We start from the raw sequence: 27,205 nt of genomic DNA on the forward strand, positions 1-27,205 counted from the left end.
AGAGGATTGAATCCCATAAAAATACACGCAGAGCTTCCCCCTTTGAATAAGAACGTCCATGGAATCAATGGAGGAGGGGTGCTGCAAGGTGAGCACTACTCCTACAGAAAGGGACCTGCATATTATTTTGGACACACATTGAGCATGAATTAACAGTCTTGTCACCAAAAAGAGGGGCTGATCTCATACTTGGATGTGACACACATGAGATAGTTCTATTGCACTTAAAAGAGCACAACTAACGTACTGAGCACAATTTTGGTAACCAAGATTTGAAGGTAATATATACCCATGTGAAAAATTCCACAGATACTCAAGAACAATCAAGGTCTAGAAAACATAGTAGCCTCTTCACCTTGTCAAACAGAATTACTATCCTCAGCACGTCTTTTTACTGAATCAGCTGGTACTTTAACAACCTCTGAAGTTTATTGTAGAAACAGAATGCATTATCTTCAAATAACTTTTACTATGTTTGACCAAGGGTACTATTCTTTGTAAATGATGTTGCAGTCATGAAAAAGAGCTAAAACATAGAACAAATTATCCCAATAAAGCAGTAAAGGTATGGTTACATAGAGTGATTCAAACTGAATCAATAGAAAGCGGAACATGTGAGGTTTAGCCTGAGTATTTACCTGGTGGTTTTAGCCTCTCTCCTAGAAGCATTCTTTACAAATTCCATAGTTTGTAAATGTAAGTCTTTGAAAAATTACTAAGACATTTAATAATGAAGTTAATAAACAGTAGGAATAGCTTACTAACAGAGTAAATATATCATTATTTTGAATCTTCACATTAAAATCAAGTTTAATCTGGTTTAAAATGACAGCATTCGTATGAGTTAGTATTTTTTTACTTTGAGACTATTCACACAGACAGCAGAAAGAAACAAATTTCTTATTTATTGAAATATTTGAGATAAACTATATGATCCTTGACTGTATTCATGTTTAGAGTGGTTGATCAGTATGGTCAGTTGTGCCCTCATAAATTAATTGGTTATAGAAAAGGCAAAACCCCCAAATTAGTTCCAAGTCTGCTTTCAGTGACAGTGAGTTCCACATTAAGATATTTTAGTGCTTCAATAACGTCCATGCTTTAGCCTTTATCTGTAGAACAGAAATGATAATGAAATATTTATTCACAGAATAGAATGAAAAACCTGGTCATTCTTCTTTCTATAATGTACCTCAGTCCTGTGACAGAGTAACTGTCTTTAGGTATCATAGTTATTCCATCAGCATAACCTTTTTGTCTCTCTGCTAAAATATCTGGTAATCATGCTTCTAATAATGGCAGTTATTTTCTATATCCCACCTGTCCTGACACCAACCTGTGAATACTGTTCCCCTAAGCAGCAAGATATTTGTCTTACAGTTACCACCAGTTCCCTGAAGAAGCTCCCTCCCTAGGAATAGGGGCTATCCCTAAGAAGCAAGTCTAGAATTAGAAATCCTTTCATTTCACAAACCTGAAGACACCTGCCATATCCCTTGGGAGCTGAGGGAATGAAATTCTCTGGGAACAGTCTGCAGGTGGGAGCTGACAGCTTTCAATTCCTCTCAATGCACACTACAGGAGGTGTTTGGGCTGGGTTTGCAACTGATTTCTAGGGCAGCCTAGCACTGAACTCCCAGGGGCCTCCATGGGTTTGGTTCCTTCCACAGGCAGAAACCAGCATCAACAGCTACCAAGACAGCAGAGCGAGGCTGCCAGGCCCCCACACAGAAGCTGTTCTTCAGTTTAGCAAGAGCTAAGGATGGCTTAAGAGCTGTAGGTTGTCCAACTGTGCTCTAGGTTCACAGGACAAAAGTGGAAGACACTGCCAGTCCTTCTCAGGAAAATACAGAATAGAGTACACCAGATCCAAACTTAAATCTCTAAAGTGATTAATGAGTCAGATAAAATTAACAAGAATGAAAAAATTAAAATTCAGAAACTGCTGTGCTTATTAGCTGAATTGTATTCTGCAATTTATTTCATCCTACCTTTGCATCCTTCACAAGTAAGGGCATTGTAGTGGTACCCAGAGGCTTTGTCACCGCAGACCACACAGAGCTCTTCTCCTTTCACTCTTCCCGTGGAGTGACCCAGTCTAGGCTTTTTAGCTGCAGGGATATCCATTATCTCCGTCTCCCTTGTGAAGAAGGTCTCTGAGGGTATTCTCCTGAGCTCATACATCCCAGGAGAATACCATTCCTCATGCTGTGGAGGGTAAAAGCCAAGGTTGGAGTAATAAGGTGGTGATGAAATCTGAGGCTGAACTTGGGGAAATGGCACACTGTTGTACTGTGTGTAAGGTGACACATCTGCATCTTGCACTGGAGAATTCATTGGCTCTGAAAGGACACCTGGAAAATAATAATGCAAAAAGAATTTCTATTACTACTACGAAACTTCAGTTATCAGAGAAGTTTCTACTTCCAGACATCCATCTCAAAAACAAGGCATAATCATAAAGATTGCACTGTCTGAGCTCAGATTTGCTGTGGTCCTGGTCCTATGCAAACACATTTCAAGAAACTTTAAAAGTAACTCAGCCATTCTCAGCCACTCCTTTATTATTGGTGGAAATGTCCAGCATTGGCACTTAAATAAAAATATCTTGAAAGATACTATGAAGCTAATTGTATACGTGTTTAGTTTACAAGAGAGAGGAATCCACACCACAGAGAAACTAGCAACCCACTAGGGAAAGACAACAAGAGGAAGACTTAATTAGAAGACTTAATTAAAAGAAAATTAACTTTTTAAGAGAGTCTGAAAGGCGAGAGTGACATTACTGTGAAGGAGCAAGGGAGATATTCCTAATATAAGTGGTCAAATCCAACCTTTTTGCCATCCAGCCTCCAGCAACCACCCAGCCAGCCTCTGCAGCCTGATCCCCAGCCCCTACAAGCCTGTGACATTCATATGAAGCACCTCTGAGCCAACAACAAACCTGGCAGTGGTACAAGAATGGCAACCTTTCCTGTCATGATCAACACAGTATCTGGTGGCTACCTTAACTTTGCCCATTAAAAAGCAGGTTTAAAAATGCAAACAACTGAAGTCTCATTTTTTTCTGTGCTACAAGTACAACAACATCTAGGAGTCCCTGGATGATGTAATTAAAATCAAGCCCATATCAACCAGCTAAAAAGAGTAATTTAAAAGTTATTTGCAAACTACTTCATATTTTCTGGTGGAGAAAGCCACATCTTGCTGTTTCGTGAAAACACTCACACAATTGCTTCATTGGTTCCAAGAAGAGAATCTGTGAAAAACAGTGCATATTTCCAGGAAGATGCTGAGTCTCACTTTTATTGCCGTCAACAGCAGTATTTACAAGGAAATCATAGATTAATGTTCATTGATGACCATTACTTAACAGTGCTTCAGAAGCACTCCAGAAACATTTTTGCTGACATAAAACTGGTTCCCTGGCAAGTCTCCTTCACTTCTGAGGAATCAGAAGCAGTGAAGAAATGCTAGCTTTTAAGAGGATGGAACATCTATAATGACAACAAAGAATAAAAATCTGTAGTAGAGGATCCTTCCCTCTCCTTTGTCTCACTTCAGTTAGTGCCAGAAACTAACCTTTTCATTTCACCTACTTTTTCCACTTTCAAGGTCTCATGCTTTTGCTCCACAGCCTTCTGCCCTTCCTACTTCACTGTGCTGCAGAAGCCATACAAATATTTTGGATTTATGTGATTGCTGTATTGTCCACAGCACATCTCTGCCAACAGCAAACCTTGAGGCCCGAGTTCAAGAATAAGCAGCAAGATTTACATCTGGAAGAATGTGACACAAAGCCAGATGAGAATAGTGGTGTCATTTATTATTAACAGTTTAATTACGGTTGCATTTGGTTGGTCCAGAAGAGGCCAGGGCCCTAGGTACTACCCTAGCAGAATAGCAGAAGGCGTGCCCCAAACCCAAGTTTATGCCCTTTAAATAAACAGCATAGACATACGGAGACCTGAGACAAAATACAGGCATCTGGGGACTTTATGGAAGAGCCTGGAGGTGAAGTTACAGCTTCATGCATCAAATGCAAACCATCATCAATACCCGCCAGCTGCAGCAGTGACAAAACACATAAAGGATGATGACAGCAATGATTTGAAGCTGACCTTTATTGTTCAGTATAGGTTTAATGACTGGGTGGTCTTTCTTTAATTATAGTTACTATTTGTTGAGACTGACGCTTGTTAGGACTGGTCAAGGTACTTCAGGTACAAAAACTGGTGTTGTGAGATACACAATCATTATACAAATTTTTCACTCTCTCTTTGGAAAGGAATCTGTTCACCGTGGAGTCCTAAGCTGTCATTTGCTAGTTAGTAATTACTTAGTTGATTGAGCTTGCTACAGGAAGGTGGGACGATGCCAAAATGAAGAGGAAGAAACTGTTGATTTTTAACTTTATACCATCCACGGTAAATTCCACAACAGCTCTATACCAGCCTCCTGAACTGCTTGGGCCTCTGGAAGAGCAAGAAGAGAAGGCAATACTCCTTCCACAGCAAAAAAAAAAAATCTCACAGCTTGTTAAACTCAGGACTGCTAAAGAACTGCAGCACATGCTGAGACAATATTGGGTGTTTATTTTAACCGCTGTAGATCTGTTTGGGTTAGTTATGTTTAGAAAAATCTTCACAATCATTAATTCTACTCTGCTTCTGGAGGAAACAAAAAAATCTGAGTCTTAATGTAAGAAGTTAAATACTGGGGGCATGGGGAGTGGAGGGGGAGGACGGAACACACCAACTAGCCTGTGTCTTCTCTTTTTTCCTTCTGTGTCAGGCACACATTATACAATTCAACTGAATTGAGTCCATGCTTAGAGCAATGGGAAAAGGAGAACAGGCAGGGTCAAGAGAGAGTGAGAGAACATGATCTTTTATGTAAAACAGGTTTACAACTAAAACTCTGGGAAGTGCTCAGATACTACTGTTATGGAGACCAGACTGATTTTTAAAGATAATTAGGTTGTAACTATGTAGATTTTCCCACTTTAGGTAAAGGGGCTTTCAAGGATTTGTTGCTATTGGGTTTTGGTTTGGCTGGTTGGTTGGTTTTTTGGGGGGGTTTTGTTTTGTGTTTTAAGTAGACCTGTTTGAAGGGCTTGGCGGGTATCTATATTTCATCCTTACAAATCAGCCAGCTTGGGCTGACTCAGTGAGACATCGTTCTCTACCCAGAGCAGATCAAAAATAGTTGTTATTTTTCCACACACACACAAAATTGTCAATGAGTCTACAATTAAACACTCAAGAAATGGCCTGCTCCAAAGCATTAGTGATCTAAAATAATTCCTAATAATAATTGTTTAAAACTGTGGAGGTGTTCCATAAAGATGATTTCAAAATTAAACTGTTTCATTTTTTTAGCTGAAATGTCCTTTTACTCTAAAATTTATCTTAAAATTTTGAAACAAATAATGAGGTTGAGATAGAAACTGGATGCATTGAATTTACAGGGACAAAGTACTTCTATGACCTGATCCAAAAAGCATGGTCTGAGCTGTGTTCCCTGGCCCTCTGCGTGCACGAGGCTTCTAACAAAAGCTGAAGGGATTCTGCTTTCAGAGGCATATGGTGCACGGGCTCTGCCCTGCATGATATGTGAAAACCACACTGATTTTTTGGAATTACGCTTTGCAAAGTACATGCAAGTCTAGAACAAATAGGTTCTTATCACAAAAGAAGACTAATCTTATCTTGCCAACTGGCATGTACATATGCTTTTATCTAGACATTTGTAGAAGTCTGGGCTGAGATGGGCTGGTCTCTTGCCACTCTAAGGCATGAGCCAGCCCACTGCAATTGCTGGAGTTGCAGTAGTATAAAGCAGTGAAAGTGAAATCAAAAACAAGCTCACTGGAATACAGCAGTATTTTATATTTGTGTGGCCTTAACTATTTTGAAACATTTATCTGTTTTTCCTTTTGGAAGCACACCTTTTACATCCCTAAAGAAAGACTAGTTAAGCACACACAAGTGTGATTTTACTTATAGCTATAAATCTTTTAGATTATGTTTTGCAAATAAATGTTTTTCAATGAAAAATGTTTTACAGAAATCTGGAAAGCTTACCAATACCAAAGTGAAGTCTTGACATGGATATTGTAATTATTTTACAAATATTTTTTCACAATACCGCTTGCAACTGAAACTCATTAGACAGTTTTGATTTTGTTCCTTTAAATTTTACACAGAATATTTTACATAAGACTTGAAAAATATTTGATGTAGGCTTAAACGCTTGTAAAAGTGAAATTGAATTATCTTTGCAGGAACTAAAGGAAGTGTTTTCAATTTGCAGAATTATACTGAGGTTACGTGCAGATTAAAGAATAACATGGATTTTTTAGACTATTACAGAAACTACGAGATCACATTTCAATGTAAAAATTATTGTTCCGTTGAAATAAAGCTAATTAAAGGGAAAATAATTCTAAGCAGGTTTAAAATATGAACCTCCAGCTCTCTGTCAGATATTCATGAAAGAACTTAAAGATTAAAGTTATAAAGATTCAGGATTAAGTAATTTGGAAATTATAAGATTACCATTAATGAAATCCTGATTTAACTCTAAACAAATTATTGGTAGGTCTTAAAAGATCGCTTGGTTTAAACAACCTTCTAGCACCCTACAGTTTCAAGGACAAATACCAGATCAGATGGCAAACCTGTCCAAGCAGGAATACAACAATATCCTACCTTAGGCTGTCTTCGGTCTGACCATTTCTTGAGGAAAAATACTCTCCTTAAGGTAGACAGTCCTTCTTTCCCTCTCCTTTTCTTTTTTTCCCCCTAAAGCCTACGTATAAATAAAACCTCTTAATTCTGCTTTGTCTGTATCCTGTTGACTTCTGTACTGTGAGAACTTTCTTTAAGACTAGCAAAGGAGTGACACAGGCCAGAGGTTATATAGTTTACTGATTAACTTCATTACAGAGAAACTTGTTTGTAAATGTCTGAAACAATAGCAATGTCTGTTCCCAATGTGGATTTACCTGGATAAAATTTGATTACCATTTGAGGGGTTGCTTCCAAGTAGTGTACCGATTGTAATTTTGTGCCTATTGTAGTTTATTTACAACAAAATTTTTATCAATAAACATATAATAATGTCAGGTGATTCTGTGCAGCAAAATAACCACTTCAATATCACAAGAAGCAGGTTTTAGCTGACTGGATTATCAGATTTTTTTTAAGCACAGAAATGTCATGTTCTCAAAAAAAAGGCCAAAGTGCTCAGGCCACACTGGATATATCTGTATGACAAGATAGGAGAGTGCCAGAGAGATGTCCTTGCCCCAAGGCCAAACGTCAAAAATTGATTCTCATCTGTGTAGATTAGGGATAACCCTAACTCACTCTAGAGTAGGCAGGATGCATCGACACTACATAGCCTTTGCTGCTGACCTTACTTTTCTGGGCCCGTGTTGCTTTCCTGTGGCTCTCAGATATTATTGTTAAATATCTGTCATTTCAGTTCAAAGCATCTATAACATTGTGAGGACTGTGTTGGATGCAACCACAGCAGTACTGGGACAGCATGAAGTGAAGAGAGAGCTGCCATCACACGCAAAGGCGTGAAGGTCCACTGAGACAGTATTAGAGGACAGTGTTGAGTGAAAGGAGCCAATCCTACTGCAGTCTGTCCGTGCTGCCTTTTTGGGAACAGTCCCTCAAGTAAGCCCATGTCTTAAAGACACTGCTAGCTAAACCAATCCACAACAAAACCCCCAAGCAAGATTAGAGTTGAGTAGCATCAAGATGGACAGTCAAGGGTGCTGTGCCTCTTTCAGTCTTTAGCCCCTTTCATTTAGCACTATGGATGAGCCCACTAAGACCCAACATTAAATTTGTGACCAGAAGTATGTCTGAGGATCACACCTGGAAGTAAATAGGCAGAGAGTCAAGCCCCAGACTGCAAGATTCCCCTTATTCCACAGAACAGTCTCCTTTCCAGGCTAAGATCCACAAATGACTCACACATGAACAAAAGAAAGCATCACACAAATGCATTTCGGCTTTGCCTGGCTTGGTGGTGAAACCTTCACCCTCAGAGCCCTGTTTATCTGCATTCTTCCTCATGAAATTTTTTTCTCAGATTGCCACTGTTTGGTTTGGTTTCATAATAATTACACATACATGATTTTCTGCTTTAATTTGTGCTGGTTTGTTTCCTTTCGATTTGGGGGTCTGTTACAGGCCTAATTATCTTCTCTGCAGGGATTAAGCCAGATGTTGCATCACCTGCCAGGTGGTGCGAAAGACAAGTAGTTATTTAACAGATCTTGTGATCTTGAAGCTGTTTAATCAGTTTGGACACTTGATCCTGCTGCCTTTTTTTTTTTTTCAAAAAGCATAATCGTAACAAATAAATTTATCTAAAAAGAGTCAGCCTTTTAAGCTCATCTTAGGCACTATTCTATGCCTACAACAATTTTCAATGGCATTTTGTTGTTCTTACATTGTCAAATATTTAAGACAAGTTTAGATGTATTGCTTTCTTTTCCTCTTTGTTAGGTTAAATTTTTTGTTTATTCTTCCTTGTCCGTTTCAATACAGCTTTTAAAAGTGCTCATTCACCCCAAAACACTTCTTTCTCAGCTAGAGACATGTACAATGAGGGTGGTCTTTCTTGTCTTGTTGTATTTTGGTGTCACATTACAAGAAAACATTGTCACACCATCAAAAACTACTCAAAATATTTATTAAAATTAAACATATAATAGTACTTGTTAGTACTTATCTTTCCAGGTTCTTAGAAATAATTCCATCTCTGGTAGCTGAAGTTTCACGCTTTATCTTGCACCTTAATAACTCCTATATAAGGTGCTTTCACAGAAAATAGAATGGTGCTATTACTTTAAAGGCCTGCTACTTACTTACCATATAAATGACCGTTTGAGTCAAATGCTGTATATATTTGGTTTAGGAGACATGGTAGCATTGGGCTGACAGTTAGACTTGATCCTAGAGGTCTTTCCCAACCTTAATGATTCTATTATTTTATTTCAGATGCCATACAAACATATAAGCTTACCCTCCATATATACAATATGAAGGAGACATTTTTGGTGTCTGAAAATTAGTTCAGTCCCTTGTAAAAAAAAGGCAAGTGATAACTATTGGAAGAAATAAGATAATGGAGCTACGGGTATTTAACACATGAATTGGCCCTATAATGGAAAACTTTCAAAAGCAATTGAAAAATGTTACCTGATACCTTTTGTGCAACAGTCTTGCTGTGAGCATCTTCTAGGTCACAGCTTTTGTCCAGCTAATTTGGAGCAAAGCAGAGGAGCTCAGATCAGACTATGTCTATCATGGTGTCCACAAGACAAATTCATGGCTCTAAAGTGAACTACAAAGCTCCCAAAGGTTTTAACGGAGATCAGGATTTCAGTCCTAAATTACAGGTGTTCAAAAATGCAGATTGGTAGGTGTGTCACTTTCTTAGTTCAGGATATTAAATTGGACCAGTCTTCACATAGCTGGCCTGGTTCAATTCAGTGGGGTTTGTGAAATAAAAACAGGGTTTGACTGAGGGAGAGAAATATCATAAGAGGACAGGTCCCATGAAGACCCATACACCTCTGCGATTTCTTGTCATCAAGAGTCCCTTTCCCTCACTGGGAAAACCGGAGCTGCAAGGAGGAAAAAGTAGATCTTGCATGCAGGTGCTACAGAGGATGCATTTGACATATCTAGTTTTGGCCACTTCTTAAAAAAATAAAGATTTCCCTCCCCTGTAAAGAGATCTAGGATGTTTCTAAATCATCTGAGTAGTGAGGTAGAAAAATAGAAGCAGTTTTCCAGGAAGACAGGGTAGAAGGGAAGGACCCTGACTTCTGCTAGCTTAAAGATCCTTCCTCATTTGCATTTTGAGCCCCTTTTTCCAGAGACTTACAACTACAGAAGTGAAAAACTACAGTTAAAGCACACTAACTCCAAAGACGTGAAAAGATACTTTACTATAGACATATACTGTTAGAATAACAACATACAATTTCCGACTACTGAAAAGCAGAAAACATTTCTTTCTTTAAGCTCTTCTGAAACCTGCTGTAACTAGAAATCTTGAGGGCAAGTATGTAGAAGTGCCCTGAAATTACCATGGTGATGAGGCTCACAGCACAAGCAACTCATGATTGACATTTCTTTTGAGACCTGGACCTGGCGCTAATATTTGGAAATGCACTTAGATTTGTGTTTGAAGGTCTGAACACTCTCCCCATAGACTGAGTGAAGCAAAATGAATAGATAATATATTTCCAAGGTTTTTTTACAGAATGTGAGTATTCATCTTTGAAAAAGGAGGCTGTTTTGTATAAAGGCTGATGCTTGTAAGCCAGCAATTTCTCACTTGTATTACGTCAGAGCTGTAACGTGTGAGAAGTCCTGGGAGAAATGTGTATTCTAAGGGTCATTTAAAAGAAAAGCTTTCCTCCTGTTTCTTTGGGTTCACAAGTCTCTATCTGCCAAAAGTAAATGTCAGAAAAATGCAAGTAGTTTACAAATATAAAATTGAGAGGCAAAACCATTTCCTACAAGCATTTTGAAGAGATGGAGTAATATTTTCACGAGTTACTTTCCCTGTGGACTCAGTTGCATATTATTTCTGATGTTCTTTTCCAACTATGAAAGCAGAAGCCACCAAATTTGTAAAGAATTCCCTTCTAAGACTTGAGTGACACCCCACAAAACAGTACCAAGTGGCCATACAAAGCAGAACTCAGCTTAAGTGGAACACAGCAGGAGTGCCAAGCTTCCTTCATAATGGGACCCCTGATTCACCGCCTTAATACATTATTTCTTTCTGTTACAGAAATGTCAGCTTGAATTAAATCTCCATTGTGCTAAGCTGTGAATACTGATAGTAGGAGGCACAATCCCTCTTCTGAAGAACTCAAAATTTCTGAGTAAGATTTCAGTGTGGAGGGAAAGTATTTTACATTAACATACTTCATTGTATTTTGAAGCTACCTGATACTCTCTAAAAATAATGAAATAATTAGTGAAAAAATAGACATCAGGGGGAAAATCTTGACAAAAATCTGAAATAGTTCAATTATGCAGGACTTAAAGGGACTACTGGACGTAAAATTTGACATCCTAGATTTGAACATCCTCTTTGTATATCACAACCTGACACTGGAATTAACAGGTAGCAAGGAAGTGTTTTAGCTATTTACATATACTTTTTTAAACAACTGCAAAAACATTTCCCCCACCAAAACCCAACACATCTAGGGAAAAAAACAATAACACAGTAATGCAATGGGGTTTGCTTATCAGTAGTGATAGTGCGTTAGTTTGGCTGTATGGAACCAGGACACTGGAAGTGGCCTGATTTGGAGAGATGCTCTCAACTTCTAAGAACTCTGCAGCAGGAGTGGTTCTGCATGTCAGAGTCCTTCCATGCTTGAGCCCCTATTTTAATTTCAGATAGATGAAACAGAAATGTTTTCAATTTTTCCAGCACTCAAAAAAGACAGAGTTCTGGTCTTATTTGGACTGGAAACTTTTGTAGTGTTGCAGCTTTCTGGGGGGGTCTGTATTGTGTGTAAGGCCCTGAATGTACCATGTTACTCAACAAAGGGCCCCCTCTGCTGCCAAAAGAAAGGCTAAAAAAATGTATTATTCTTTTTTTTTTCCCTTAGCAGTACATACAAGAGAAGACAGCTTCCCCATGCTTATAAAATATTGACCAAGAATTCTTCATTCATTAACAAACCCATGCTTAGCCTTGAAAAATTCAGTGGAACTAGAGCAAGGAGAATTTTCAAACCTGCATTATAAATTTTCTTGTGCATTGAAGTCAATAGCATAAGTTTTTTATGGTCTCAGTAAGACAATGGTTTTAATTTATGTTAAATTACTTTCATAAATTCATATTATTATGGCAATACAAGTACATTGTAATTTAATTTTCTTACAAATTAACTGAAAATAATCTGCTCAGCTGGATTTAAATGATTCATGTAAAGATAACATAGACCTACATGCAAATGTCTGTCTTTGCTGAATGATTTCAGGTACTAGTGTTACAAAAATAATCCTACAAGCTCTGCTATGAGCAGTGATGAGAGCAATAATGTGCAGGATTACATTAACACCACAGACCCTTATTCCTTCCACAGGTATTGAAGATTCATGAAGCCTGGCGCATGTCAGCCACACATCCTTGACTTGAGATTTCAATGCATTTTCTTCTAGGTTTCTGATTAAAGGATAACTTGCTGGTTTAACCTAATTCAGTGACTTACCAAACAAATGAGGACCTTCAGCAAAAGAAAATCCATCAGCAGTAGCTAGCTGGTGATGTCCTATTAAATTCATTTCAGATCCCATTTATTCTTCAGTTAAGGAGGAATATTCTAATTAAGAAATAGGTTGAAAGGAGACCCTGAAAGATATAAAGCAAAAAGAATATTTAAAACAAGATAACTCATTTTTGTGTACCTGTTGTACACAAATAAAATAGGCACAATATAGTACATCCTGCTTATTGTAAGGCAAGATTCAGGAGGTTGTTTCAATATTTACTCTGGAAAATGTTGTCTTGAAGTTACAATACCTAATTTAGCCTTTAAATAAAATGCTGCATCTAGTTTGCTTGTTTTTTCCTTACTGTGGTATATTTTATTTGTCATCCTTCTGCTGTTCATTTAAAACTAATGGCAGTTTATGCTCAGCCTTACTCAAATATTCACAGACTGAAGCACTGGCCTGACCTGATGAGGGCATGATGTCCAGCCCCCCTTCTGGCAATATCAATTGTTTGCATTATTTTTTCATCATCATTTCATTGTTTTCGCTTACTGAAAAAGCACAAGTTTATGATAAGGTCAGAAGACTCCAAGTCAGGAAACTTGAGTTTAATTTCCAGTGGCTGGCTCTTTATCTTGCCTTTGGTAATTACTGTCTGAACAAGCAAAAATATGGCAAAACCAGAAAGTAAAGCCTTGGTCTAATAACTAAGCTCGCCCACCCACTCCTGTTGTGGTTTCAAGCATCTATACAACTCTTGCTTGGTAAAGTTGGGAGGTGTTTATGCCTGCTCACTAGCATACTTTCCTAATGGGGCAGATAGAGCAGCTTTCATCTCCTGAGGTTGATGGTGGCGCTGGCCCCAGGTCTCCTCCTTCTTGCTCTGACTGCTGGGCTATTAAAGACAAGGCAAGAGACCTGTCATTGTGTCCTATTTGAGCAGAGGCTATAGCTAGAGCAGCACCTCATTCAAGAGGAAGGCATGCGAGAGGCTTCCTTGCCCAGGTCTGGCTCATGTGGGTGGGAAGGGGCACCTCAAGGTTGCATCTGAGGCAGGATCATCAGCAACAGGAGAACATACAGCTCCAACAAGAAGATGTCTCAAGGGTTTATGCAGACATGAAGAGGATTCTGCATAAAAGTTGACAGAAATTTGTTTTGCTTTGTTTTATAATCTTAATTCTTTATTCAGTGTTATTCCCATGGGACTATCCCTGGGACTACACTTCCACTCACTGAAGATGTTTAAGAGTTACAGCTCAGTCTGCTTCCCAGTGAGGGCTCAGCACGTTTCCTGAGCAGAAGTGAAGTCATCTGACAAAAACGTGAATGCAGCAGGGGTCCCCAGTGCTGAGCAGACTGGGAAGCAGCTTGTGAGAGCAGCAAGTACACTGGGTAATTATACTCAGATTTGTCCATAAGGATTCATTAAGTTCTTTCTTAAAATAAACAAAGGCTCTCTAATTAGATAGATGCATTTTAAATGTCTGCCGACAGATAATTTAAACAGTTTACTCGGAAATGTCAAAAGCTGCTTGTATCACAGACCAGATAGGGTTCTTGTGGCAAATAACATGTAAACACACAGTCTCAAATCTAGCACAGAAACACGGTTTTGCAACAGCAAAAAACTCCATGTATCTTGGGGTGGGGGTTGGCAACCAACCCAGCCACCCCAGTAGGCCCATGTATACTTCAAAACATTCTACTGCCTCACCACCACATTTGCTGGGGAGGGTGTCTGCTGCCCAAGTGATGGGGCTGCCTACATGGCTGAAAAGGGCTGTCAGGAACTGCAAGACAGTTTTCTTATGAACCACCCATTGCAGACCCTTGGGAAGGGGTTTCTCATACAGCCTGTTACAAGGGTTCTGCCATAAGAGAAGACAGCTACACAATCAGGACCCTTACAATGGTCAGTAAAAGAAATGTCAAAATGAGGCATCTTCAGAGGGCTCCTGAATGTTTCTCTGAATGTTCTTGCCAAAGGCCAGAGGAGAGAGCCCATGTGCACCCTTTCCTCATGTGCAAGCCCTTCAATAGCTTTTTTACAGCCCACAGGTGTACAGCCCTTGCAGGATTAGCTCTCCCTGCAGCCAGACTTGAAGATTACATTTCATCACTACTAGTATTTCTCATGTTTCCTTCTCAGACCCTATATGAGGAGATAACACTGCTAATAATAACATGTCAGCTTTGGGATTGTGAATTTCTATATGTACATAGAGAGCCTAGAACTTATGTTGAGGGGAGACCTTATCGCTCTCTACAATCACCTGAAAGGAGGTTGTAGCGAGGCGGGGGTCGGTCTTTTCTCCCTAGTAACAAGCGATAGGATGAGAGGAAATGGCCTCAAGCTGCGCCAGGGAAAGGTTAGGTTGGATATTAGGAAAAACTTCTTCACCGAAAGGGTTGTCAGGCATCGGAACAGGCTGCCCAGGGAGGCGGTGGAGTCTCCATCCCCGGAGGTATTTAGAAGAAGGGTGGATGTGGTGCTTGAGGATATGGTTTAGTGGTGGACTTGGCAGTGATAGTTTAGTGGTTGGACTCGATGATCTCAAGGGTCTTTTCCAACCTTAACGATTCTATGATTCTATGTTCTTAGGGAACTTTGGATGTTATATCAGGATATTTTAAATACAGTCCAAAGAAGACATCTATTCCAAAGTATTTTGTCAGACTGTCAGTATACAGTCAGACTTTCAATGCGTAGCTTCAATAGCTTCTAAGGTATGTACCCTGCATCTGTCTAGTCTGTGCTGCAAATAGGGAGGAAGCAAGCAAGCTATATTTTTAAACCCTAATATAGTGTTTGTGTTTTTACAGACTCTCTGAAACTTCTATATACTTAGTTCTTGTTCATTTGAGGCTATTCCATTTTTTAACATGCATTAGATAACATCACTCTACCCTCAGGGTAGACTACTTAGAATCTATTCTTCTTTACATACACACAAAAGAAACCTGGCACCATTCATACTGTCTTGTTTATAGTAAGAAACTTGGGGATGTATCTGTCACAACCTCTCAGTACGCTAGGATGTTACAGATTTTGTAACCGTACCTCTCCTGCCACATTAACTTTGGTCTGGGTGGATTCAGTTTGATTCAAGTGTTCATGATGATTTTATGGTTCCCACCTTTTTTTAGTACTTCTTTGTCTTTAATATATTCAGGTGCTGTAGATCATTTACTGGATTTCATAGAAGAAATTAGTACTCCTATCTTCTGGGGATTTCTGCAAGGTACAAGACATGATCACCATTAAAAAGGCTGGAAATATATTTTCCATTACATGTAGCATTGCTACCGCAAATTTGCCTGAACACCAAACTCTTAATTAAACTACTGATTGACATTTTGCTTTGATTTGCCCCTGAATCCAGCCATCTATCCTATATTAGATTTATCTAGTTAATTTCACCAGTATTTAAAAGGAGCAGCTACTGATTTCCAGCTTCCAAACCTGCACCAAGTACACAATATAGAGCATTTAAGCACTACTTATTCCACACATTGTTCAGTTCTGGGAAATAGTATAGGTCACCATAAGTCAGTGTTGCAAGTCATCACACACCCAGGGTGGACTCCACTTTCAAAGAGCTAGTTCCACAACACACACCCTGTCATTAGCCTCTTCTCAGCCTAATCCTCAGCCTCAGCCTAAACATTCATAGGTATTTCTACCTCATGATTCCTTCCTTACATGAAGTGCATCTTCTAGCTACTTCTATCAAGATTAATCTGGAATATCCTAGCCATCTTGACTGATACTCCATCCTGAGTTCTAACAAAAAATGCATTAGATCAGGTGAAAGCTGAAATAAAGGCAATAGGCGCACAGGAAATCAATATTGCTCTCAAAAATAAAAGCCCCTCAAGAGAAGTTAAGAGACATCAAGAAAGTTTAAAAACTTTTTCTCCAAATAATTATTTTAGTTAACTTTTTAAAAGAATTATTTATTTTACCATCTTTTAGGTTATTTTCATAGGTCAAAATTATACAGCAAAGAAAAACAGATCAGTATGTACAAAGTAAAATCTATGCCCAATTGCTTGAGATTATTTGCATTAATTGCATATTAAGAGCTCTGAATTACACATTATTTTATTACATGTACCCTTTAGCAATCAATCAATGCAAGTTTATGTATCCTATGTTTAGATGAGAAAATTGAGATACATATTATACATGTGACTTGTTCTCCCAACCAATATGTGCATGCATATCTGTTCAGCTTTCTGCTGGGATATAAGCTCATGGTTGTATACAAATATATATGTATACACATATGCACATGTGCACACGTGCGTGGGTGTAGGTTTCAGATTTATTGTGCACTCCTATCAGCGGACTACCTCTGACCTTACTATGGTCAATAGTAAAGCTTCCCCTGGCTTCTGTGTAAGCAAAACCAAACCTCTTAATGAAATAATTGTAAGTTAAAATCAGCCGGGCTCACTGAAAGACAGAAGCATCGTATCCTCATACTTTCAGGTAAAGTAAAAATAATTTGATCATCTGGAAATCTCCATGATAGTCTAATTGCATTTTACCTTCAGAAGAAGAATGATTGAATCTATTTCAATTATTCAGTAAAGGAAAATATATCAAAGCACTGACAAAGTTTTTCACAAATATTAGAGAGGAACATTTCCCTCCTCTTGTCCTGTAATATTGTCCTATTCTTTACGCATCTGGCTGCCAATTGCTCAAAGAGAAATTTCAATAACATCATTAACCTATGGCCCGATCCAAACACTGTTAACATCAATGGGAAGATTCCTGTCTAGTTCACAGGCTTTTGATCTTGCCTCATAGTCTTTTTGTGGAAATTTTAATGCAGTGCCTCATTTATTTGAAAGCCTCTTTTATTTGCTTGCTTGGTTGCTTTAAAGTGTATCGAAGACCCATAAAAGCATTAGGAAGACAGAGGCAGGACTGGTGTTACTGTGATCGCTTAAAATTTACTGGTTAGATTTTTCTAATATGACATTTAAAATCAGAGAAACAAAGAGACACAGGACACAGGAAAAATACAGGTATTCCTATAGCTTATTCTGAAAGGAAAATGTATATCTTTAAGTCAGTTACAAGTAGACCTGAAAGCTCCACCAAAAGGCTGAATGGCATTTCTGTAGGAAGGCAAGTAAATTCAAAGAGCAGGGCCAGCTTTTGACTGTCCCTGGGATGACCTGCTGAACACCATTTCTCTCTGTCTCCCTTTCTCCAGCACCTTTTCCCTATCTCACCTGGTAAAACTGCAAACCCTCCTTTCTTAACCTGTTTTTGGACTCCCAGCTAGCCTAGTGGGATCCCAATCTAGTTTGGGATCTCTAGGTTCACTCTAACACAAGCAGTAGCAATACAAATAACAAAAGCCGAATGTGTCCCACCACAATTATAGTTTTCTGAACATAAATGGCTAGCAGGAACACTCAGAATAAAGTGACATTTAACTTAAAAACTGGCAATGAATTAAAACAGTAATCACTTGAAATGTAAAACCCCCTTTCGCTTGTGCTAGATATGTGGAATAAATGCTGGATGTTGGAAGATGCACCTGGAATCTGAACACGAAACCACCAAACAAAGAAATTACATAAAATAAATATAACTCTTCCATTCTGGATTGTCTTCTCCCATTAATCACATTTAAACATATTCTGTTCCTAAAAGGATAAAATATTAACAATCCAGTACAATTTTAAAGCTGATGCACTTAATTAACTAGATAGTGTTATTGCAGGAAAGACTGAGTATTGAAGTTATGCTTTATTTTATACTGACACACAGGCACAGAAGCCAACTTTCTAAAGACAAATTCCAACGCTGTCATTTTTCATGACCTTAACATATTTTTCCCTAGGGGAATTCCTGCTGTTGCACCAGTTTTACGGATGAAATTACCTCTCCTTAATATTAGTCTTCAATAAAATTCCAGCTTTAAAAAAAATCCTTTTTTTTTTTTCCCTCATCAAAAATCCATTAACATCCTCTAAATAATTCAGGTGAGAAAATTGTTTTTATACTACACAACAGCTAGAGCTATCAATTTAAGGAATTATTACTTACTGCTCTTTTCTGGAAGACTGGGGACGGCAGGATGTAAGACAGTTCTGCGCTCAGTTCAGTATCCTAACGATTCTCGCACAGGAACATTTTTGTTTTGTTTTGTTTTTTAGGTTTAGCAGAAGCCTGTAGTGATAACACAATGAATCAAAGCTTGGGCTCATTGGCTCAGTGCCCTAATGGACAAGGATTACTCATTAACAATTCTTTCTTTGCGAAACTCTCCAAACACAGTCGGTATTAAAACATTGTGAATCCCAGCTTGTCCATCAGCACAGAGACTTGAGATGCTCATTAATACTCTGGCTGTGTGCAGGGGGGAAGTTGGCTCAAAATGTGGGGTGATAGTACCTTGATGCTGATTGTAACACTTCCCTTGCACATGTACATTTTTGATTCCTGGATTTTGGTTCCTGGATCTGCCACACTCTCTGACTAACTGCATCATTTTGATTTGGGTTCATCCCATAAAGATTTAGGCATGAAACAGACTCTTAACTTTAAACCTAGTAGACTCATGCACATTTTGTGCATAAGGGGAAGAAATTGGTACCTGTAGATGGTGAATCACAACCTGGGTGGGCTGCACTGCATCCAAAAATGCTGATCTCTTCCCACTGACCAAAACAGGACCTTGAACAACTACATCCCCACTTACCCAACAGAGGAATTAAGTAAAGTGGAATAAATCCAGGCCATTCTGTTTCAACATCCCGTCTACACAGCAAGGGTAACAATTCCCTGTTTTGCATTGCTAAACATATCCAGTGGGGATGAGTTAATCTGGCAGGGGTACTGAAGTGAATTTCAGCCAGAGGGGACAGTTAGCAGCATCATTTATAAGCGAGTTCATGTCTGCCACATGATATATGCTCTCCATCCTTCTCTACATATTTGCACTGTCTGATCAAGAGTGAATACACCAAGATACAAGCTGTACCTCCTGCTCCAGAAAAAGAGGCATTGGGCAGCAAACAAAGTACTTTTTAGGAGAAAGGTGACAGCTGCTGGCCATGAAGTTATCCAAGAGCAAAATTACCTCACTTTCCCTCAGTTTAAGAGGAAAAAAATAAATTAGAAAGCTATATTTATCCTCAAGCTTATATCAAGGAAACAAAAACTCTCTATCCTTCCCTTTAAAATGTAATTAAGGGTCTTTGTCATGTGTTCTGTCTCTTGCAGATTCACCTGGTAGCCAGCCAAACGTGCATGGTATGACAGGTTTCTGAAGAGATCAATGGGAGAATGATTCCATAAGGCTGTCACTGGACACTAGTGCTTCCATGGGGGTACTGTTTTCAGGGATTTATGCCTACAGTTCATTCCATCAGGCACTGGCCACACGATAGGTACATTTAAGCCTAAGGTTCTCTCAGTCCTCATTTCTGATTCTCTGAAATCCATCACTACTGTAAACAATGAGATTTCTGTTTTACAAATCCATGTTAGAAAAATTGACAAAGTACTTTCAAGTAAGACAATTCTTCCCAAAAAGCTCTACCCACAGGAGGCAGGTGGTCTCCACAACTCCAAATATGCCAGTGTCCCATCTGACACCTTCCAGTAAAAGTCCACTCCAGCGGTGCCTAGGAAACACATGCCAAAACCCGCCTATCTTTTTGGTCATCCTGAGGCCAGTGATGGCATTTGTCCCTCACTAGGTAAAGCAGCAGAGGCTGAACCAAGAAGTACAACAAATGTCATATTAAGTCTCACAGAGCTTTCTATCTCTCAGCTAGTTCTGAAGGCCTTAAATCTTTTTCAGATTTCAGCCTCCTGCTGCAGGTCCTGGGTAATTGGTGGCACAAAGCAATTGCTAGTTAGAAATCCCTAAAGACAAACCTTCAATAGAGGTTCTTCCCCAAAAAGCATTTTCCTCTGTGTGGATGCTGTTTGTCAGACAGCAAAGAGCTTACCACAAAGGAAATAAAATTTAATACCCCTATTCACTAATGAATTTGTTGCATTAAAACATTATTCCCTTCCTTACAATAATAAAGAGGCAAGTGGCAAAGTAGTGCTTTGTCCACTAATCAACACTTTCAAGACATTATTGGAAAAAGCAAAGAAAGAATCCACCTAATCAAAAGAGGAGATGTTGCCTGTAGCAACAACAGTTGGCCTTACTAGTTCAAGCCAGGTGTTCATATTTTATTGTGGCTGATGTGCAAATGAAAGTTGAACAGAAAGGAATTAGAGCAAATCAAAAATATCTTCTATAGTGTTACAAGAGACAGCCTACACAGCATCAAGGGAGCTAAGAGGAAGGGAAAAAATTCAAATCCACTTGCTTAAAAATAGAATATAATTTTAAAGACAGCATTACATGCTTTGGCTTTTAAAATTTCAGCAAATTGGCATTCAAAAACTCCTCCAGACAACATTAACTTTACTTCTGTAAATTAAAAAAGCACGTGTTCCTAAATACATCCATGCCATTATCAGTGCAAATACATGGTTCAGCTGCAAATACATGTTCAGCTACAAAAACAGGGCTATATGAAATATTCAGGGCTAGAAATCTCTCTGATTAGAAAATACCACTTCATAAACTCCACATCCATGAAAGAATTGGAGATTTTGTCGTAGCTCCTGTTTGCTCCTCCTGCTACCTTGCCTTTTCTCCACTGAAATAATCACCATCCCACACTTGCACTGACAAGGTAGCTCCAAGGCCTCAGCCATGGAAAGACAAGACAAATCCTGGCAACAAAGTAGTTGGTCATCAAAAATGTGGATAGGAAAAATCTAGCACAGAGGAGATGGGGGAAAGGAAGAAGAGGTGGGTTGGGCATTCGTATTCAACATTTCCTTCTCTTCACACCCCTATGAATGCATCACCACACATTAAAAAAATATGAAAACAATACACCCACAAATGACCAGTACCTTCTCTTTTTGGCATAGAAAATCTTGTCAACAGCTGGACAGCTTTCTGCCTACCCACAGCCAGTGGCTTGGAACTCCAGCAGCAATGGACAGATGACAACCAATCACAACTAGTGAGACACTTTGGGGCTGTGTTTGTTTAATAGGCCAAGGGACATGTGTCTTGACTGAGTCCTGCTTGTGCTCAAGAACCTCTTTTCCCCCATGCTGACGGCTTCCAGCATGAATAGTACTGCAGACACCTGAGGGCTCATCTGAACCAAACTGTGCCTGAGCATAAACCATCGGTTACATTCCCAACTTGATTATAAACAGTTGGCACTGAACAGCAGAGTCACCTGCAGCTTTTCTTTCATCCCTGCAGCACCCCTTATTTATCACTGCTACACAGAAGGCACGCATCGTCTACACCACTTTGGGCCATGGTCTGTCTCCTCAGACTGAGCATTTCTTACTCTCAGAAATATCACTATTCACCACTCTAATGAATGAAGCTTTTAATTTCTTAAAGGATGGCCAAAATTATCACCAGCCTACAATAAGATTTAGCATATGAAGATAATTAAGTAATCTTAATATATTAGGCTGCTCCTGTACAAGCTAAAAAGCTAGGAAAGGAATGGGCTGCAAACTTTCAGTAAGTTAACTCTAGAAGGTCTTTGGGTTTTTTTCTCCTGTATTTCAAAAGTGGTGGAATAACTCTGTCGTGGTTTAGCCTCAGTCAGCAACCAAGCGCCACACAGCCGCTCGCTCACTCCCCCCTGGTGGGACGGGGGAGAGAATCGGAAGAGTAAAAGTGAGGTAACTCATGGTTTGAGATAAAGACAATTTAATAGGTAAAGCAAAAGCTGCGCACAGAAGCAAAGCAAAACAAAGAATTCATTCACTACTTCCCATGGGCAGGCAGGTGTTCAGCCATCCCCAGGAAAGCAGGGCTCCATCACACGTAGCAGTTACTTGGGAAGACAAACGCCATCACTCCCAATGTCCCCCCTTCCTTCTTCTTCCCCAGCTTTATATACTGAGCATGGCGTGATATGGTATGGAATATCGCATTGGTCAGTTTGGGTCAGCTGTCCCACTGTGTCCCCTCCCAGCTTCTTGTGCACCCAGCAGAGCACGGGGAGCTGAAAAAGTCCTTGACCAGTGTACGCGCTACTTAGCAACAACTAAAACATCTCCACATTATCACCTCTGTTTCCAGCAAAAATCCAAAACATAGCCCCATACTAGCTACTACGAAGAAGTTTAACTCTATCCCAGCTGAAACCAGGACACTCTGCTTTTAAGATTAGTTTAGTTTATTGGATAAACCTTTCATTATTCAGAGCCTCTTTCTTATAAGTTGCTCTGATCATTCAGTTTCTGAATAGGGCAAAATTTGTTCAACAATCCTATGTTATGCCCCAATGAAATCCAATATTATGTCTTTATCACTCACATATTTAAAATGGAGTGACATGAAAGGTAAAATGACATGGAACAATCTTTCCTAAGAGCAGGGATTCCTTCCTGATGGCAGGCAGTTAATAGTTAGCCGACATGCTCTAGCAAGAGCATATATATTAACAAGACACCATATTACATATTACTGCCTGGGTGCAAGAGCAGAGCTGAGCATATGTAGAATTAGCTACAGATTCAGATACTAAACTTCAGCGTGGGGAACTTGGTCCACCTCCCCCTAGATGACTTCAACTGAAAATCAGAGTGTGTTTTTCTATAAATAAGTTCTGCTTACTCCACATTAGAGTCTCTCTTATTATTTTAAGTTTTAATTAAGGTACTGATATGACTCGCTCTTCCCACCACACCTCCTCCTGCTAGGGGTTACAAGTTTAAAAGTTCCTAGAGGAATCCCAGCTTTAAGTTAAATATGTTAGTACAGTATTAGCTGATAAGAAGTTATCCTAGAGGCCTTGGAGTAAATATATACTTTATTATTTCAGTTTTTTCCTTTTGACATTTTGATGTTATTCAGTATGATAGTGATTAAGTTCAATAAGGGTTAGTCTTCATTTATGTAAATATTTGGAGAGAGAAAAATATTATGACATGTTGATCTCTTCCAGTAAATGAATGCGCTGTCCTTTCATTAATAAGGAGTTCTTTTAAACCAGATGTCAAAGGTGATGAGTGAAGTATTATTAAAAAAATAAATATTAGTATATTTTTAGATGGGCTTTTGAATTGCTAAAATATTCACACTAAGTAAATTAATTCTGCAAGCTTTTAAACCCATGCTTATTTCTCATTCTGTGTCCAGTGTCAAGGAAAAAGAAAGACGTTTAAAAAGACTAGCTCAGTAGCTAACAAAAAGCTATTGTAGTCTAAGACATCATATGAAATGGATGACGTAAGCCGTTGGAGGTGCAGGAGTAGCCTCTGCTAATGTTATTTGGCAACCCAGAGTCATTATTAGCATTTTAAACCCTTAGTTCTATACTCTATTGTTCCAGAGGAAGCTCTACTGTGCCCTGAAGCACTGCAGGCAGATGACTGCTCTCATTGCTTTTTGAGAGGGAGGGCTGTGGAGCAGGCATCAGACCCCAGACAAGTACCCAGAGCAAAGCCCAGGGAAACTGTCCCATCCCACCCCAAGAACTCCATGACCACCCAAGGAACAGGGGGACATGACACACTCAGCAGCTGATGGCAAGGTCATTACACCTATCTATACATCCAGGAGGAGGACCTAGATTTGGCTACAAGGAATCATGCAGGACTCACTTTGGAAGAAGTTACCTTCTTCCTTCTGCAAAAGAGACACTTGTACATCAAGGCAGAACAGGAGCAGAACTGCTCCGTGAGGCCATGAGCTGAGGATACCCCCACTAACAGGCCATAGTCCAGCAGTACTTGAGTGGGGCCAGAGTGCTGATAGCAACAGGCCCAGAGGAGGAAAGGTGGTGAATCAGGACCAGGACCATCCAGGGATCAGCCAAGTGCAACAGGAAGAGATACAGACTGGAGGCACACTACCTGCAGCATCAGCCCAAGGTCCACCTAGGAGGCAGAGCAGAGGCAGGACTGGATATAATGCAGGCTATAGCTTACATCTGCCATTCACCTAGGAGTGAAGGAATCTACCAGTGAGCCACAACATAAAGAGGCACCACTAAACACACCTCTAACTTATCACAAGCCAGCACTAGAGGCCGGGGCTTGAGCTTAAATAGCATCCTGAGCCCACGGTCAGGGTGTGTGGGAGGCCCCAGGTGAGGCTGATCAGGGTTGTTAAAGCCTATTAGTGTCCTCAGGACCCTGATGTAGAACAGCTCTCAAAGCTTTTGCTGGCATTTCCTTGTTCCCTACTAGAATTTAGGCAAATGGTAAACACAGTTATGGTCAGTTGTGGCAGGCAGGAGGAGCAGCAGCAGAACTAGACCCTTAATGTCCAACTTGCACTGGAGAGATGGAGATATTAAAAAGTCAATGACACAACTTCAGCTGAAGAGCACTTATGACTCCACCCAGCTAACGAAAAATGAAAGGGGCTGGAAATTAGATAACATTGGGTCCTGGACATAGCTGAGATATTGCCAAACTCAGAAAAGTGAGAAAGTATATCACATGATCTTTCAGTTGCCTCCAGCTTAATTCCAACAAAGTCAGCCATGACTGTGTTGGTGGGGCCCTTCCCACCTCATTGTGGAAGATCGTGGGATAACTGATGCACAGCTCCTAGGCAAATCATAGCAAAGAGCTCTGAAATGGCCACGGCTCTCTTAGGACAATTGTATTCTTAGCCATGGAGGTGCAAAAAGCATGAGGTATTTACTGCCATAATTACCAGTTACAAGCAAGTAAGCAGGCAGTTCCCATGTAGTGGGTGTGAAGAAACACAAGGGTGAAATGGAAGAGAGTGAGGGAGACCACAGACAACTGGGCAGAGGATCCTTATTTCATGTACTAGGGCTCTATTCAGTCAGATCGTCTTGGTTTCCACCTAGAAAACAGTCTGTACAGAGGAGAGAAAGAGATCTGAAGGCCAAAGAAAACTGGGGTGGTTGAAGAGGAAGTTAAGGGGGTGTTAAACAATAGTTCTTGGGAGAATTAAAGAATTTAGTTTATTTTGCTTTCTTTCCTAATCTTCAGTTTACATCATTGCATTGTGAAAACAAAAAATTACTTCCCTTTTTGAAAGAAAGAAATTAAATGCGATATGAAGTTTATTAAATTTAAATAACACAAATCAGGAAATGCAGAGGTTATTTATCTCATAGAAGTCTTAACTTGGGCTCAATCTGAAGAAGAGCTTCATTTATCGAAACCTAATCTGAATGCCCTCTTTGTCCAAAATTGGGTCATATCCCAAAATACGAATCATTTGCATTGGCAGATCCCTCATTTATCTCAAATCTCACTTGGCAGATATATTTCATGTTTCCATCTCATCCCACAACGGAAAAGGTATAACAAAACAGGTTATCTAGAGAATAGTGATAGAGTAATTACATGCATGGGAAATTTGTCTTGTTCTATTTCTTGTCTTTAGTGACACCTCCTACCAAACCTTCACAAGGAAGGGAGTCTTATAAATTCATGACATTTAGGCTTGAACTGCTTCTCTAAATAGGTATGTAGGATGAGACAACTTATGTGAAAAAGGGCAAAGCTCAGTTCAAAGCATGGCAGTTCACCTCCCCAGCAGCATAAGCTATTGTTCCTCCCTCTGCACTGGCTCCTTACAAATACAGAACAAAATCAGAGGTTTCTATCCTTTCCCTCAAGGTTTCCTCAAAATTACATCAAGCTAGTAGGGGACTGTGGCTATAACTCTCTGAATTTACAAGGCTTCCGCCAAAACTGATATTTCCCCTCAGCAATGGAGTTGCCCACCAAGAGGAAGAGCCATGCTTATACAGGAGACAGCCATTTCTCAGCTGCTAACCCACGGTGGAATAAGTTCTCAAGAGCTTGTGAGATTGGTCCCTGTGTTTCACCAGTCCATTTTAGCCATATTTGCATTTCTTGGACAGAGAAGCTGATTACCACTATGGCAAATGGGGAAAGGAAGATGTTACTGTTACAGAAACAGCAGCTAGGAAGTTCTTTGGAGCAAAGGCTGGACTGAGCACCAGCTGTGGTGTTAACTCTTCAGTCTGGCAGGAACTGGCAGTGTTGGGCTCCAGCAGAAATCAGGAGCAGCCCTACCAACAACTCTGACGTACAGAACTACTTAGCAAAAACATCTCCAGCCCATGTGAACCAACCTCCATGTAGCATGGAGAATGAAGTTCCAGTTTCTAATCTCCTAGATTTTAATGAAAAATTAAAGCAAGACAGCACCGATGACCAATAACTAGAGAGCTGCTGTTCTGGTTATTGTGTGGACTACAGGTGAGTCTTAGCTGCAGCAAACTTATACATGAAATTATTTTTGCTGAAACATATGTGTTTATCTATGTGTAAGTGTTACTATTTCTACTCAAAGGAAACAGAAACTGTAGATGTGATTAACAAACACATTAATGTCACTGACAACAGAGGGGCAAAAATCATGCCCTATTCTTTTTCCCATAGTCTTTCCCCTGTAATATCTATTGATTATGAGCACAGCAGAAGTTGATGGGAGCATCAAAGGTACCAAATACTGGAGCAATTACATGATTATTAAATACAACTGATGCTGTTCTAGTGTTGTTAAACTGATGACTTTGCACATGTAATGCATGCTGCCAGAAAGTCATCCTCATGTAAATACAACAAAAGGGATTCCTTTCTGCATGGAAATTACCCGGATACTAACATGATGCTGTATTTCAGATTGTGTCTCATTAATGTGCAGACAATAGATGTCCACCCTGCCAAGTAGAAGACTGATAGAGGAAAAAACACCATGTAGCAACATCAGTTTTTAAAAACAGAAAATATTTTTCTCCTGGATATGTGATAACAACCTGGAAAGGTACATAAACCCTGGAACTGCATTCTTTTTTCTGCATATCCAATTCATTGC

At 39.5% G+C, this 27,205-nt stretch overlaps 1 protein-coding gene across 5 annotated transcripts in view; it reads right to left on the reverse strand.

Annotated features, from left to right (window-relative positions):
- The window catches only part of NR1H4 (nuclear receptor subfamily 1 group H member 4), a 40,820-nt gene extending 22,372 nt beyond the window's left edge, over positions 1-18,448 (reverse strand). For 2 of the 5 annotated variants that reach the window (XM_075080173.1, XM_075080167.1), the window contains exons 1-2: positions 6,714-6,893; positions 1,992-2,354 (exon numbers count right to left, since the gene is read on the reverse strand). In XM_075080173.1, the coding sequence (XP_074936274.1) occupies positions 1,992-2,337 (346 nt within the window). In that variant the 5' untranslated portion in view covers positions 2,338-2,354; positions 6,714-6,893. Of the gene's footprint in view, positions 1-1,991; positions 2,355-6,713; positions 6,894-12,277; positions 12,418-15,421; positions 15,520-18,357 lie in introns of those variants that run through there. The other 3 variants (XM_075080158.1, XM_075080153.1, XM_075080150.1) reach the window with 3 other exon arrangements.
- Between the last annotated feature and the right edge of the window lie 8,757 nt (positions 18,449-27,205).

The sequence above is a fragment of the Phalacrocorax aristotelis genome, chromosome 1 (genome assembly GCF_949628215.1).
Source record: "Phalacrocorax aristotelis chromosome 1, bGulAri2.1, whole genome shotgun sequence".
Classification (NCBI taxonomy): Eukaryota; Metazoa; Chordata; class Aves; order Suliformes; family Phalacrocoracidae; genus Phalacrocorax; species Phalacrocorax aristotelis.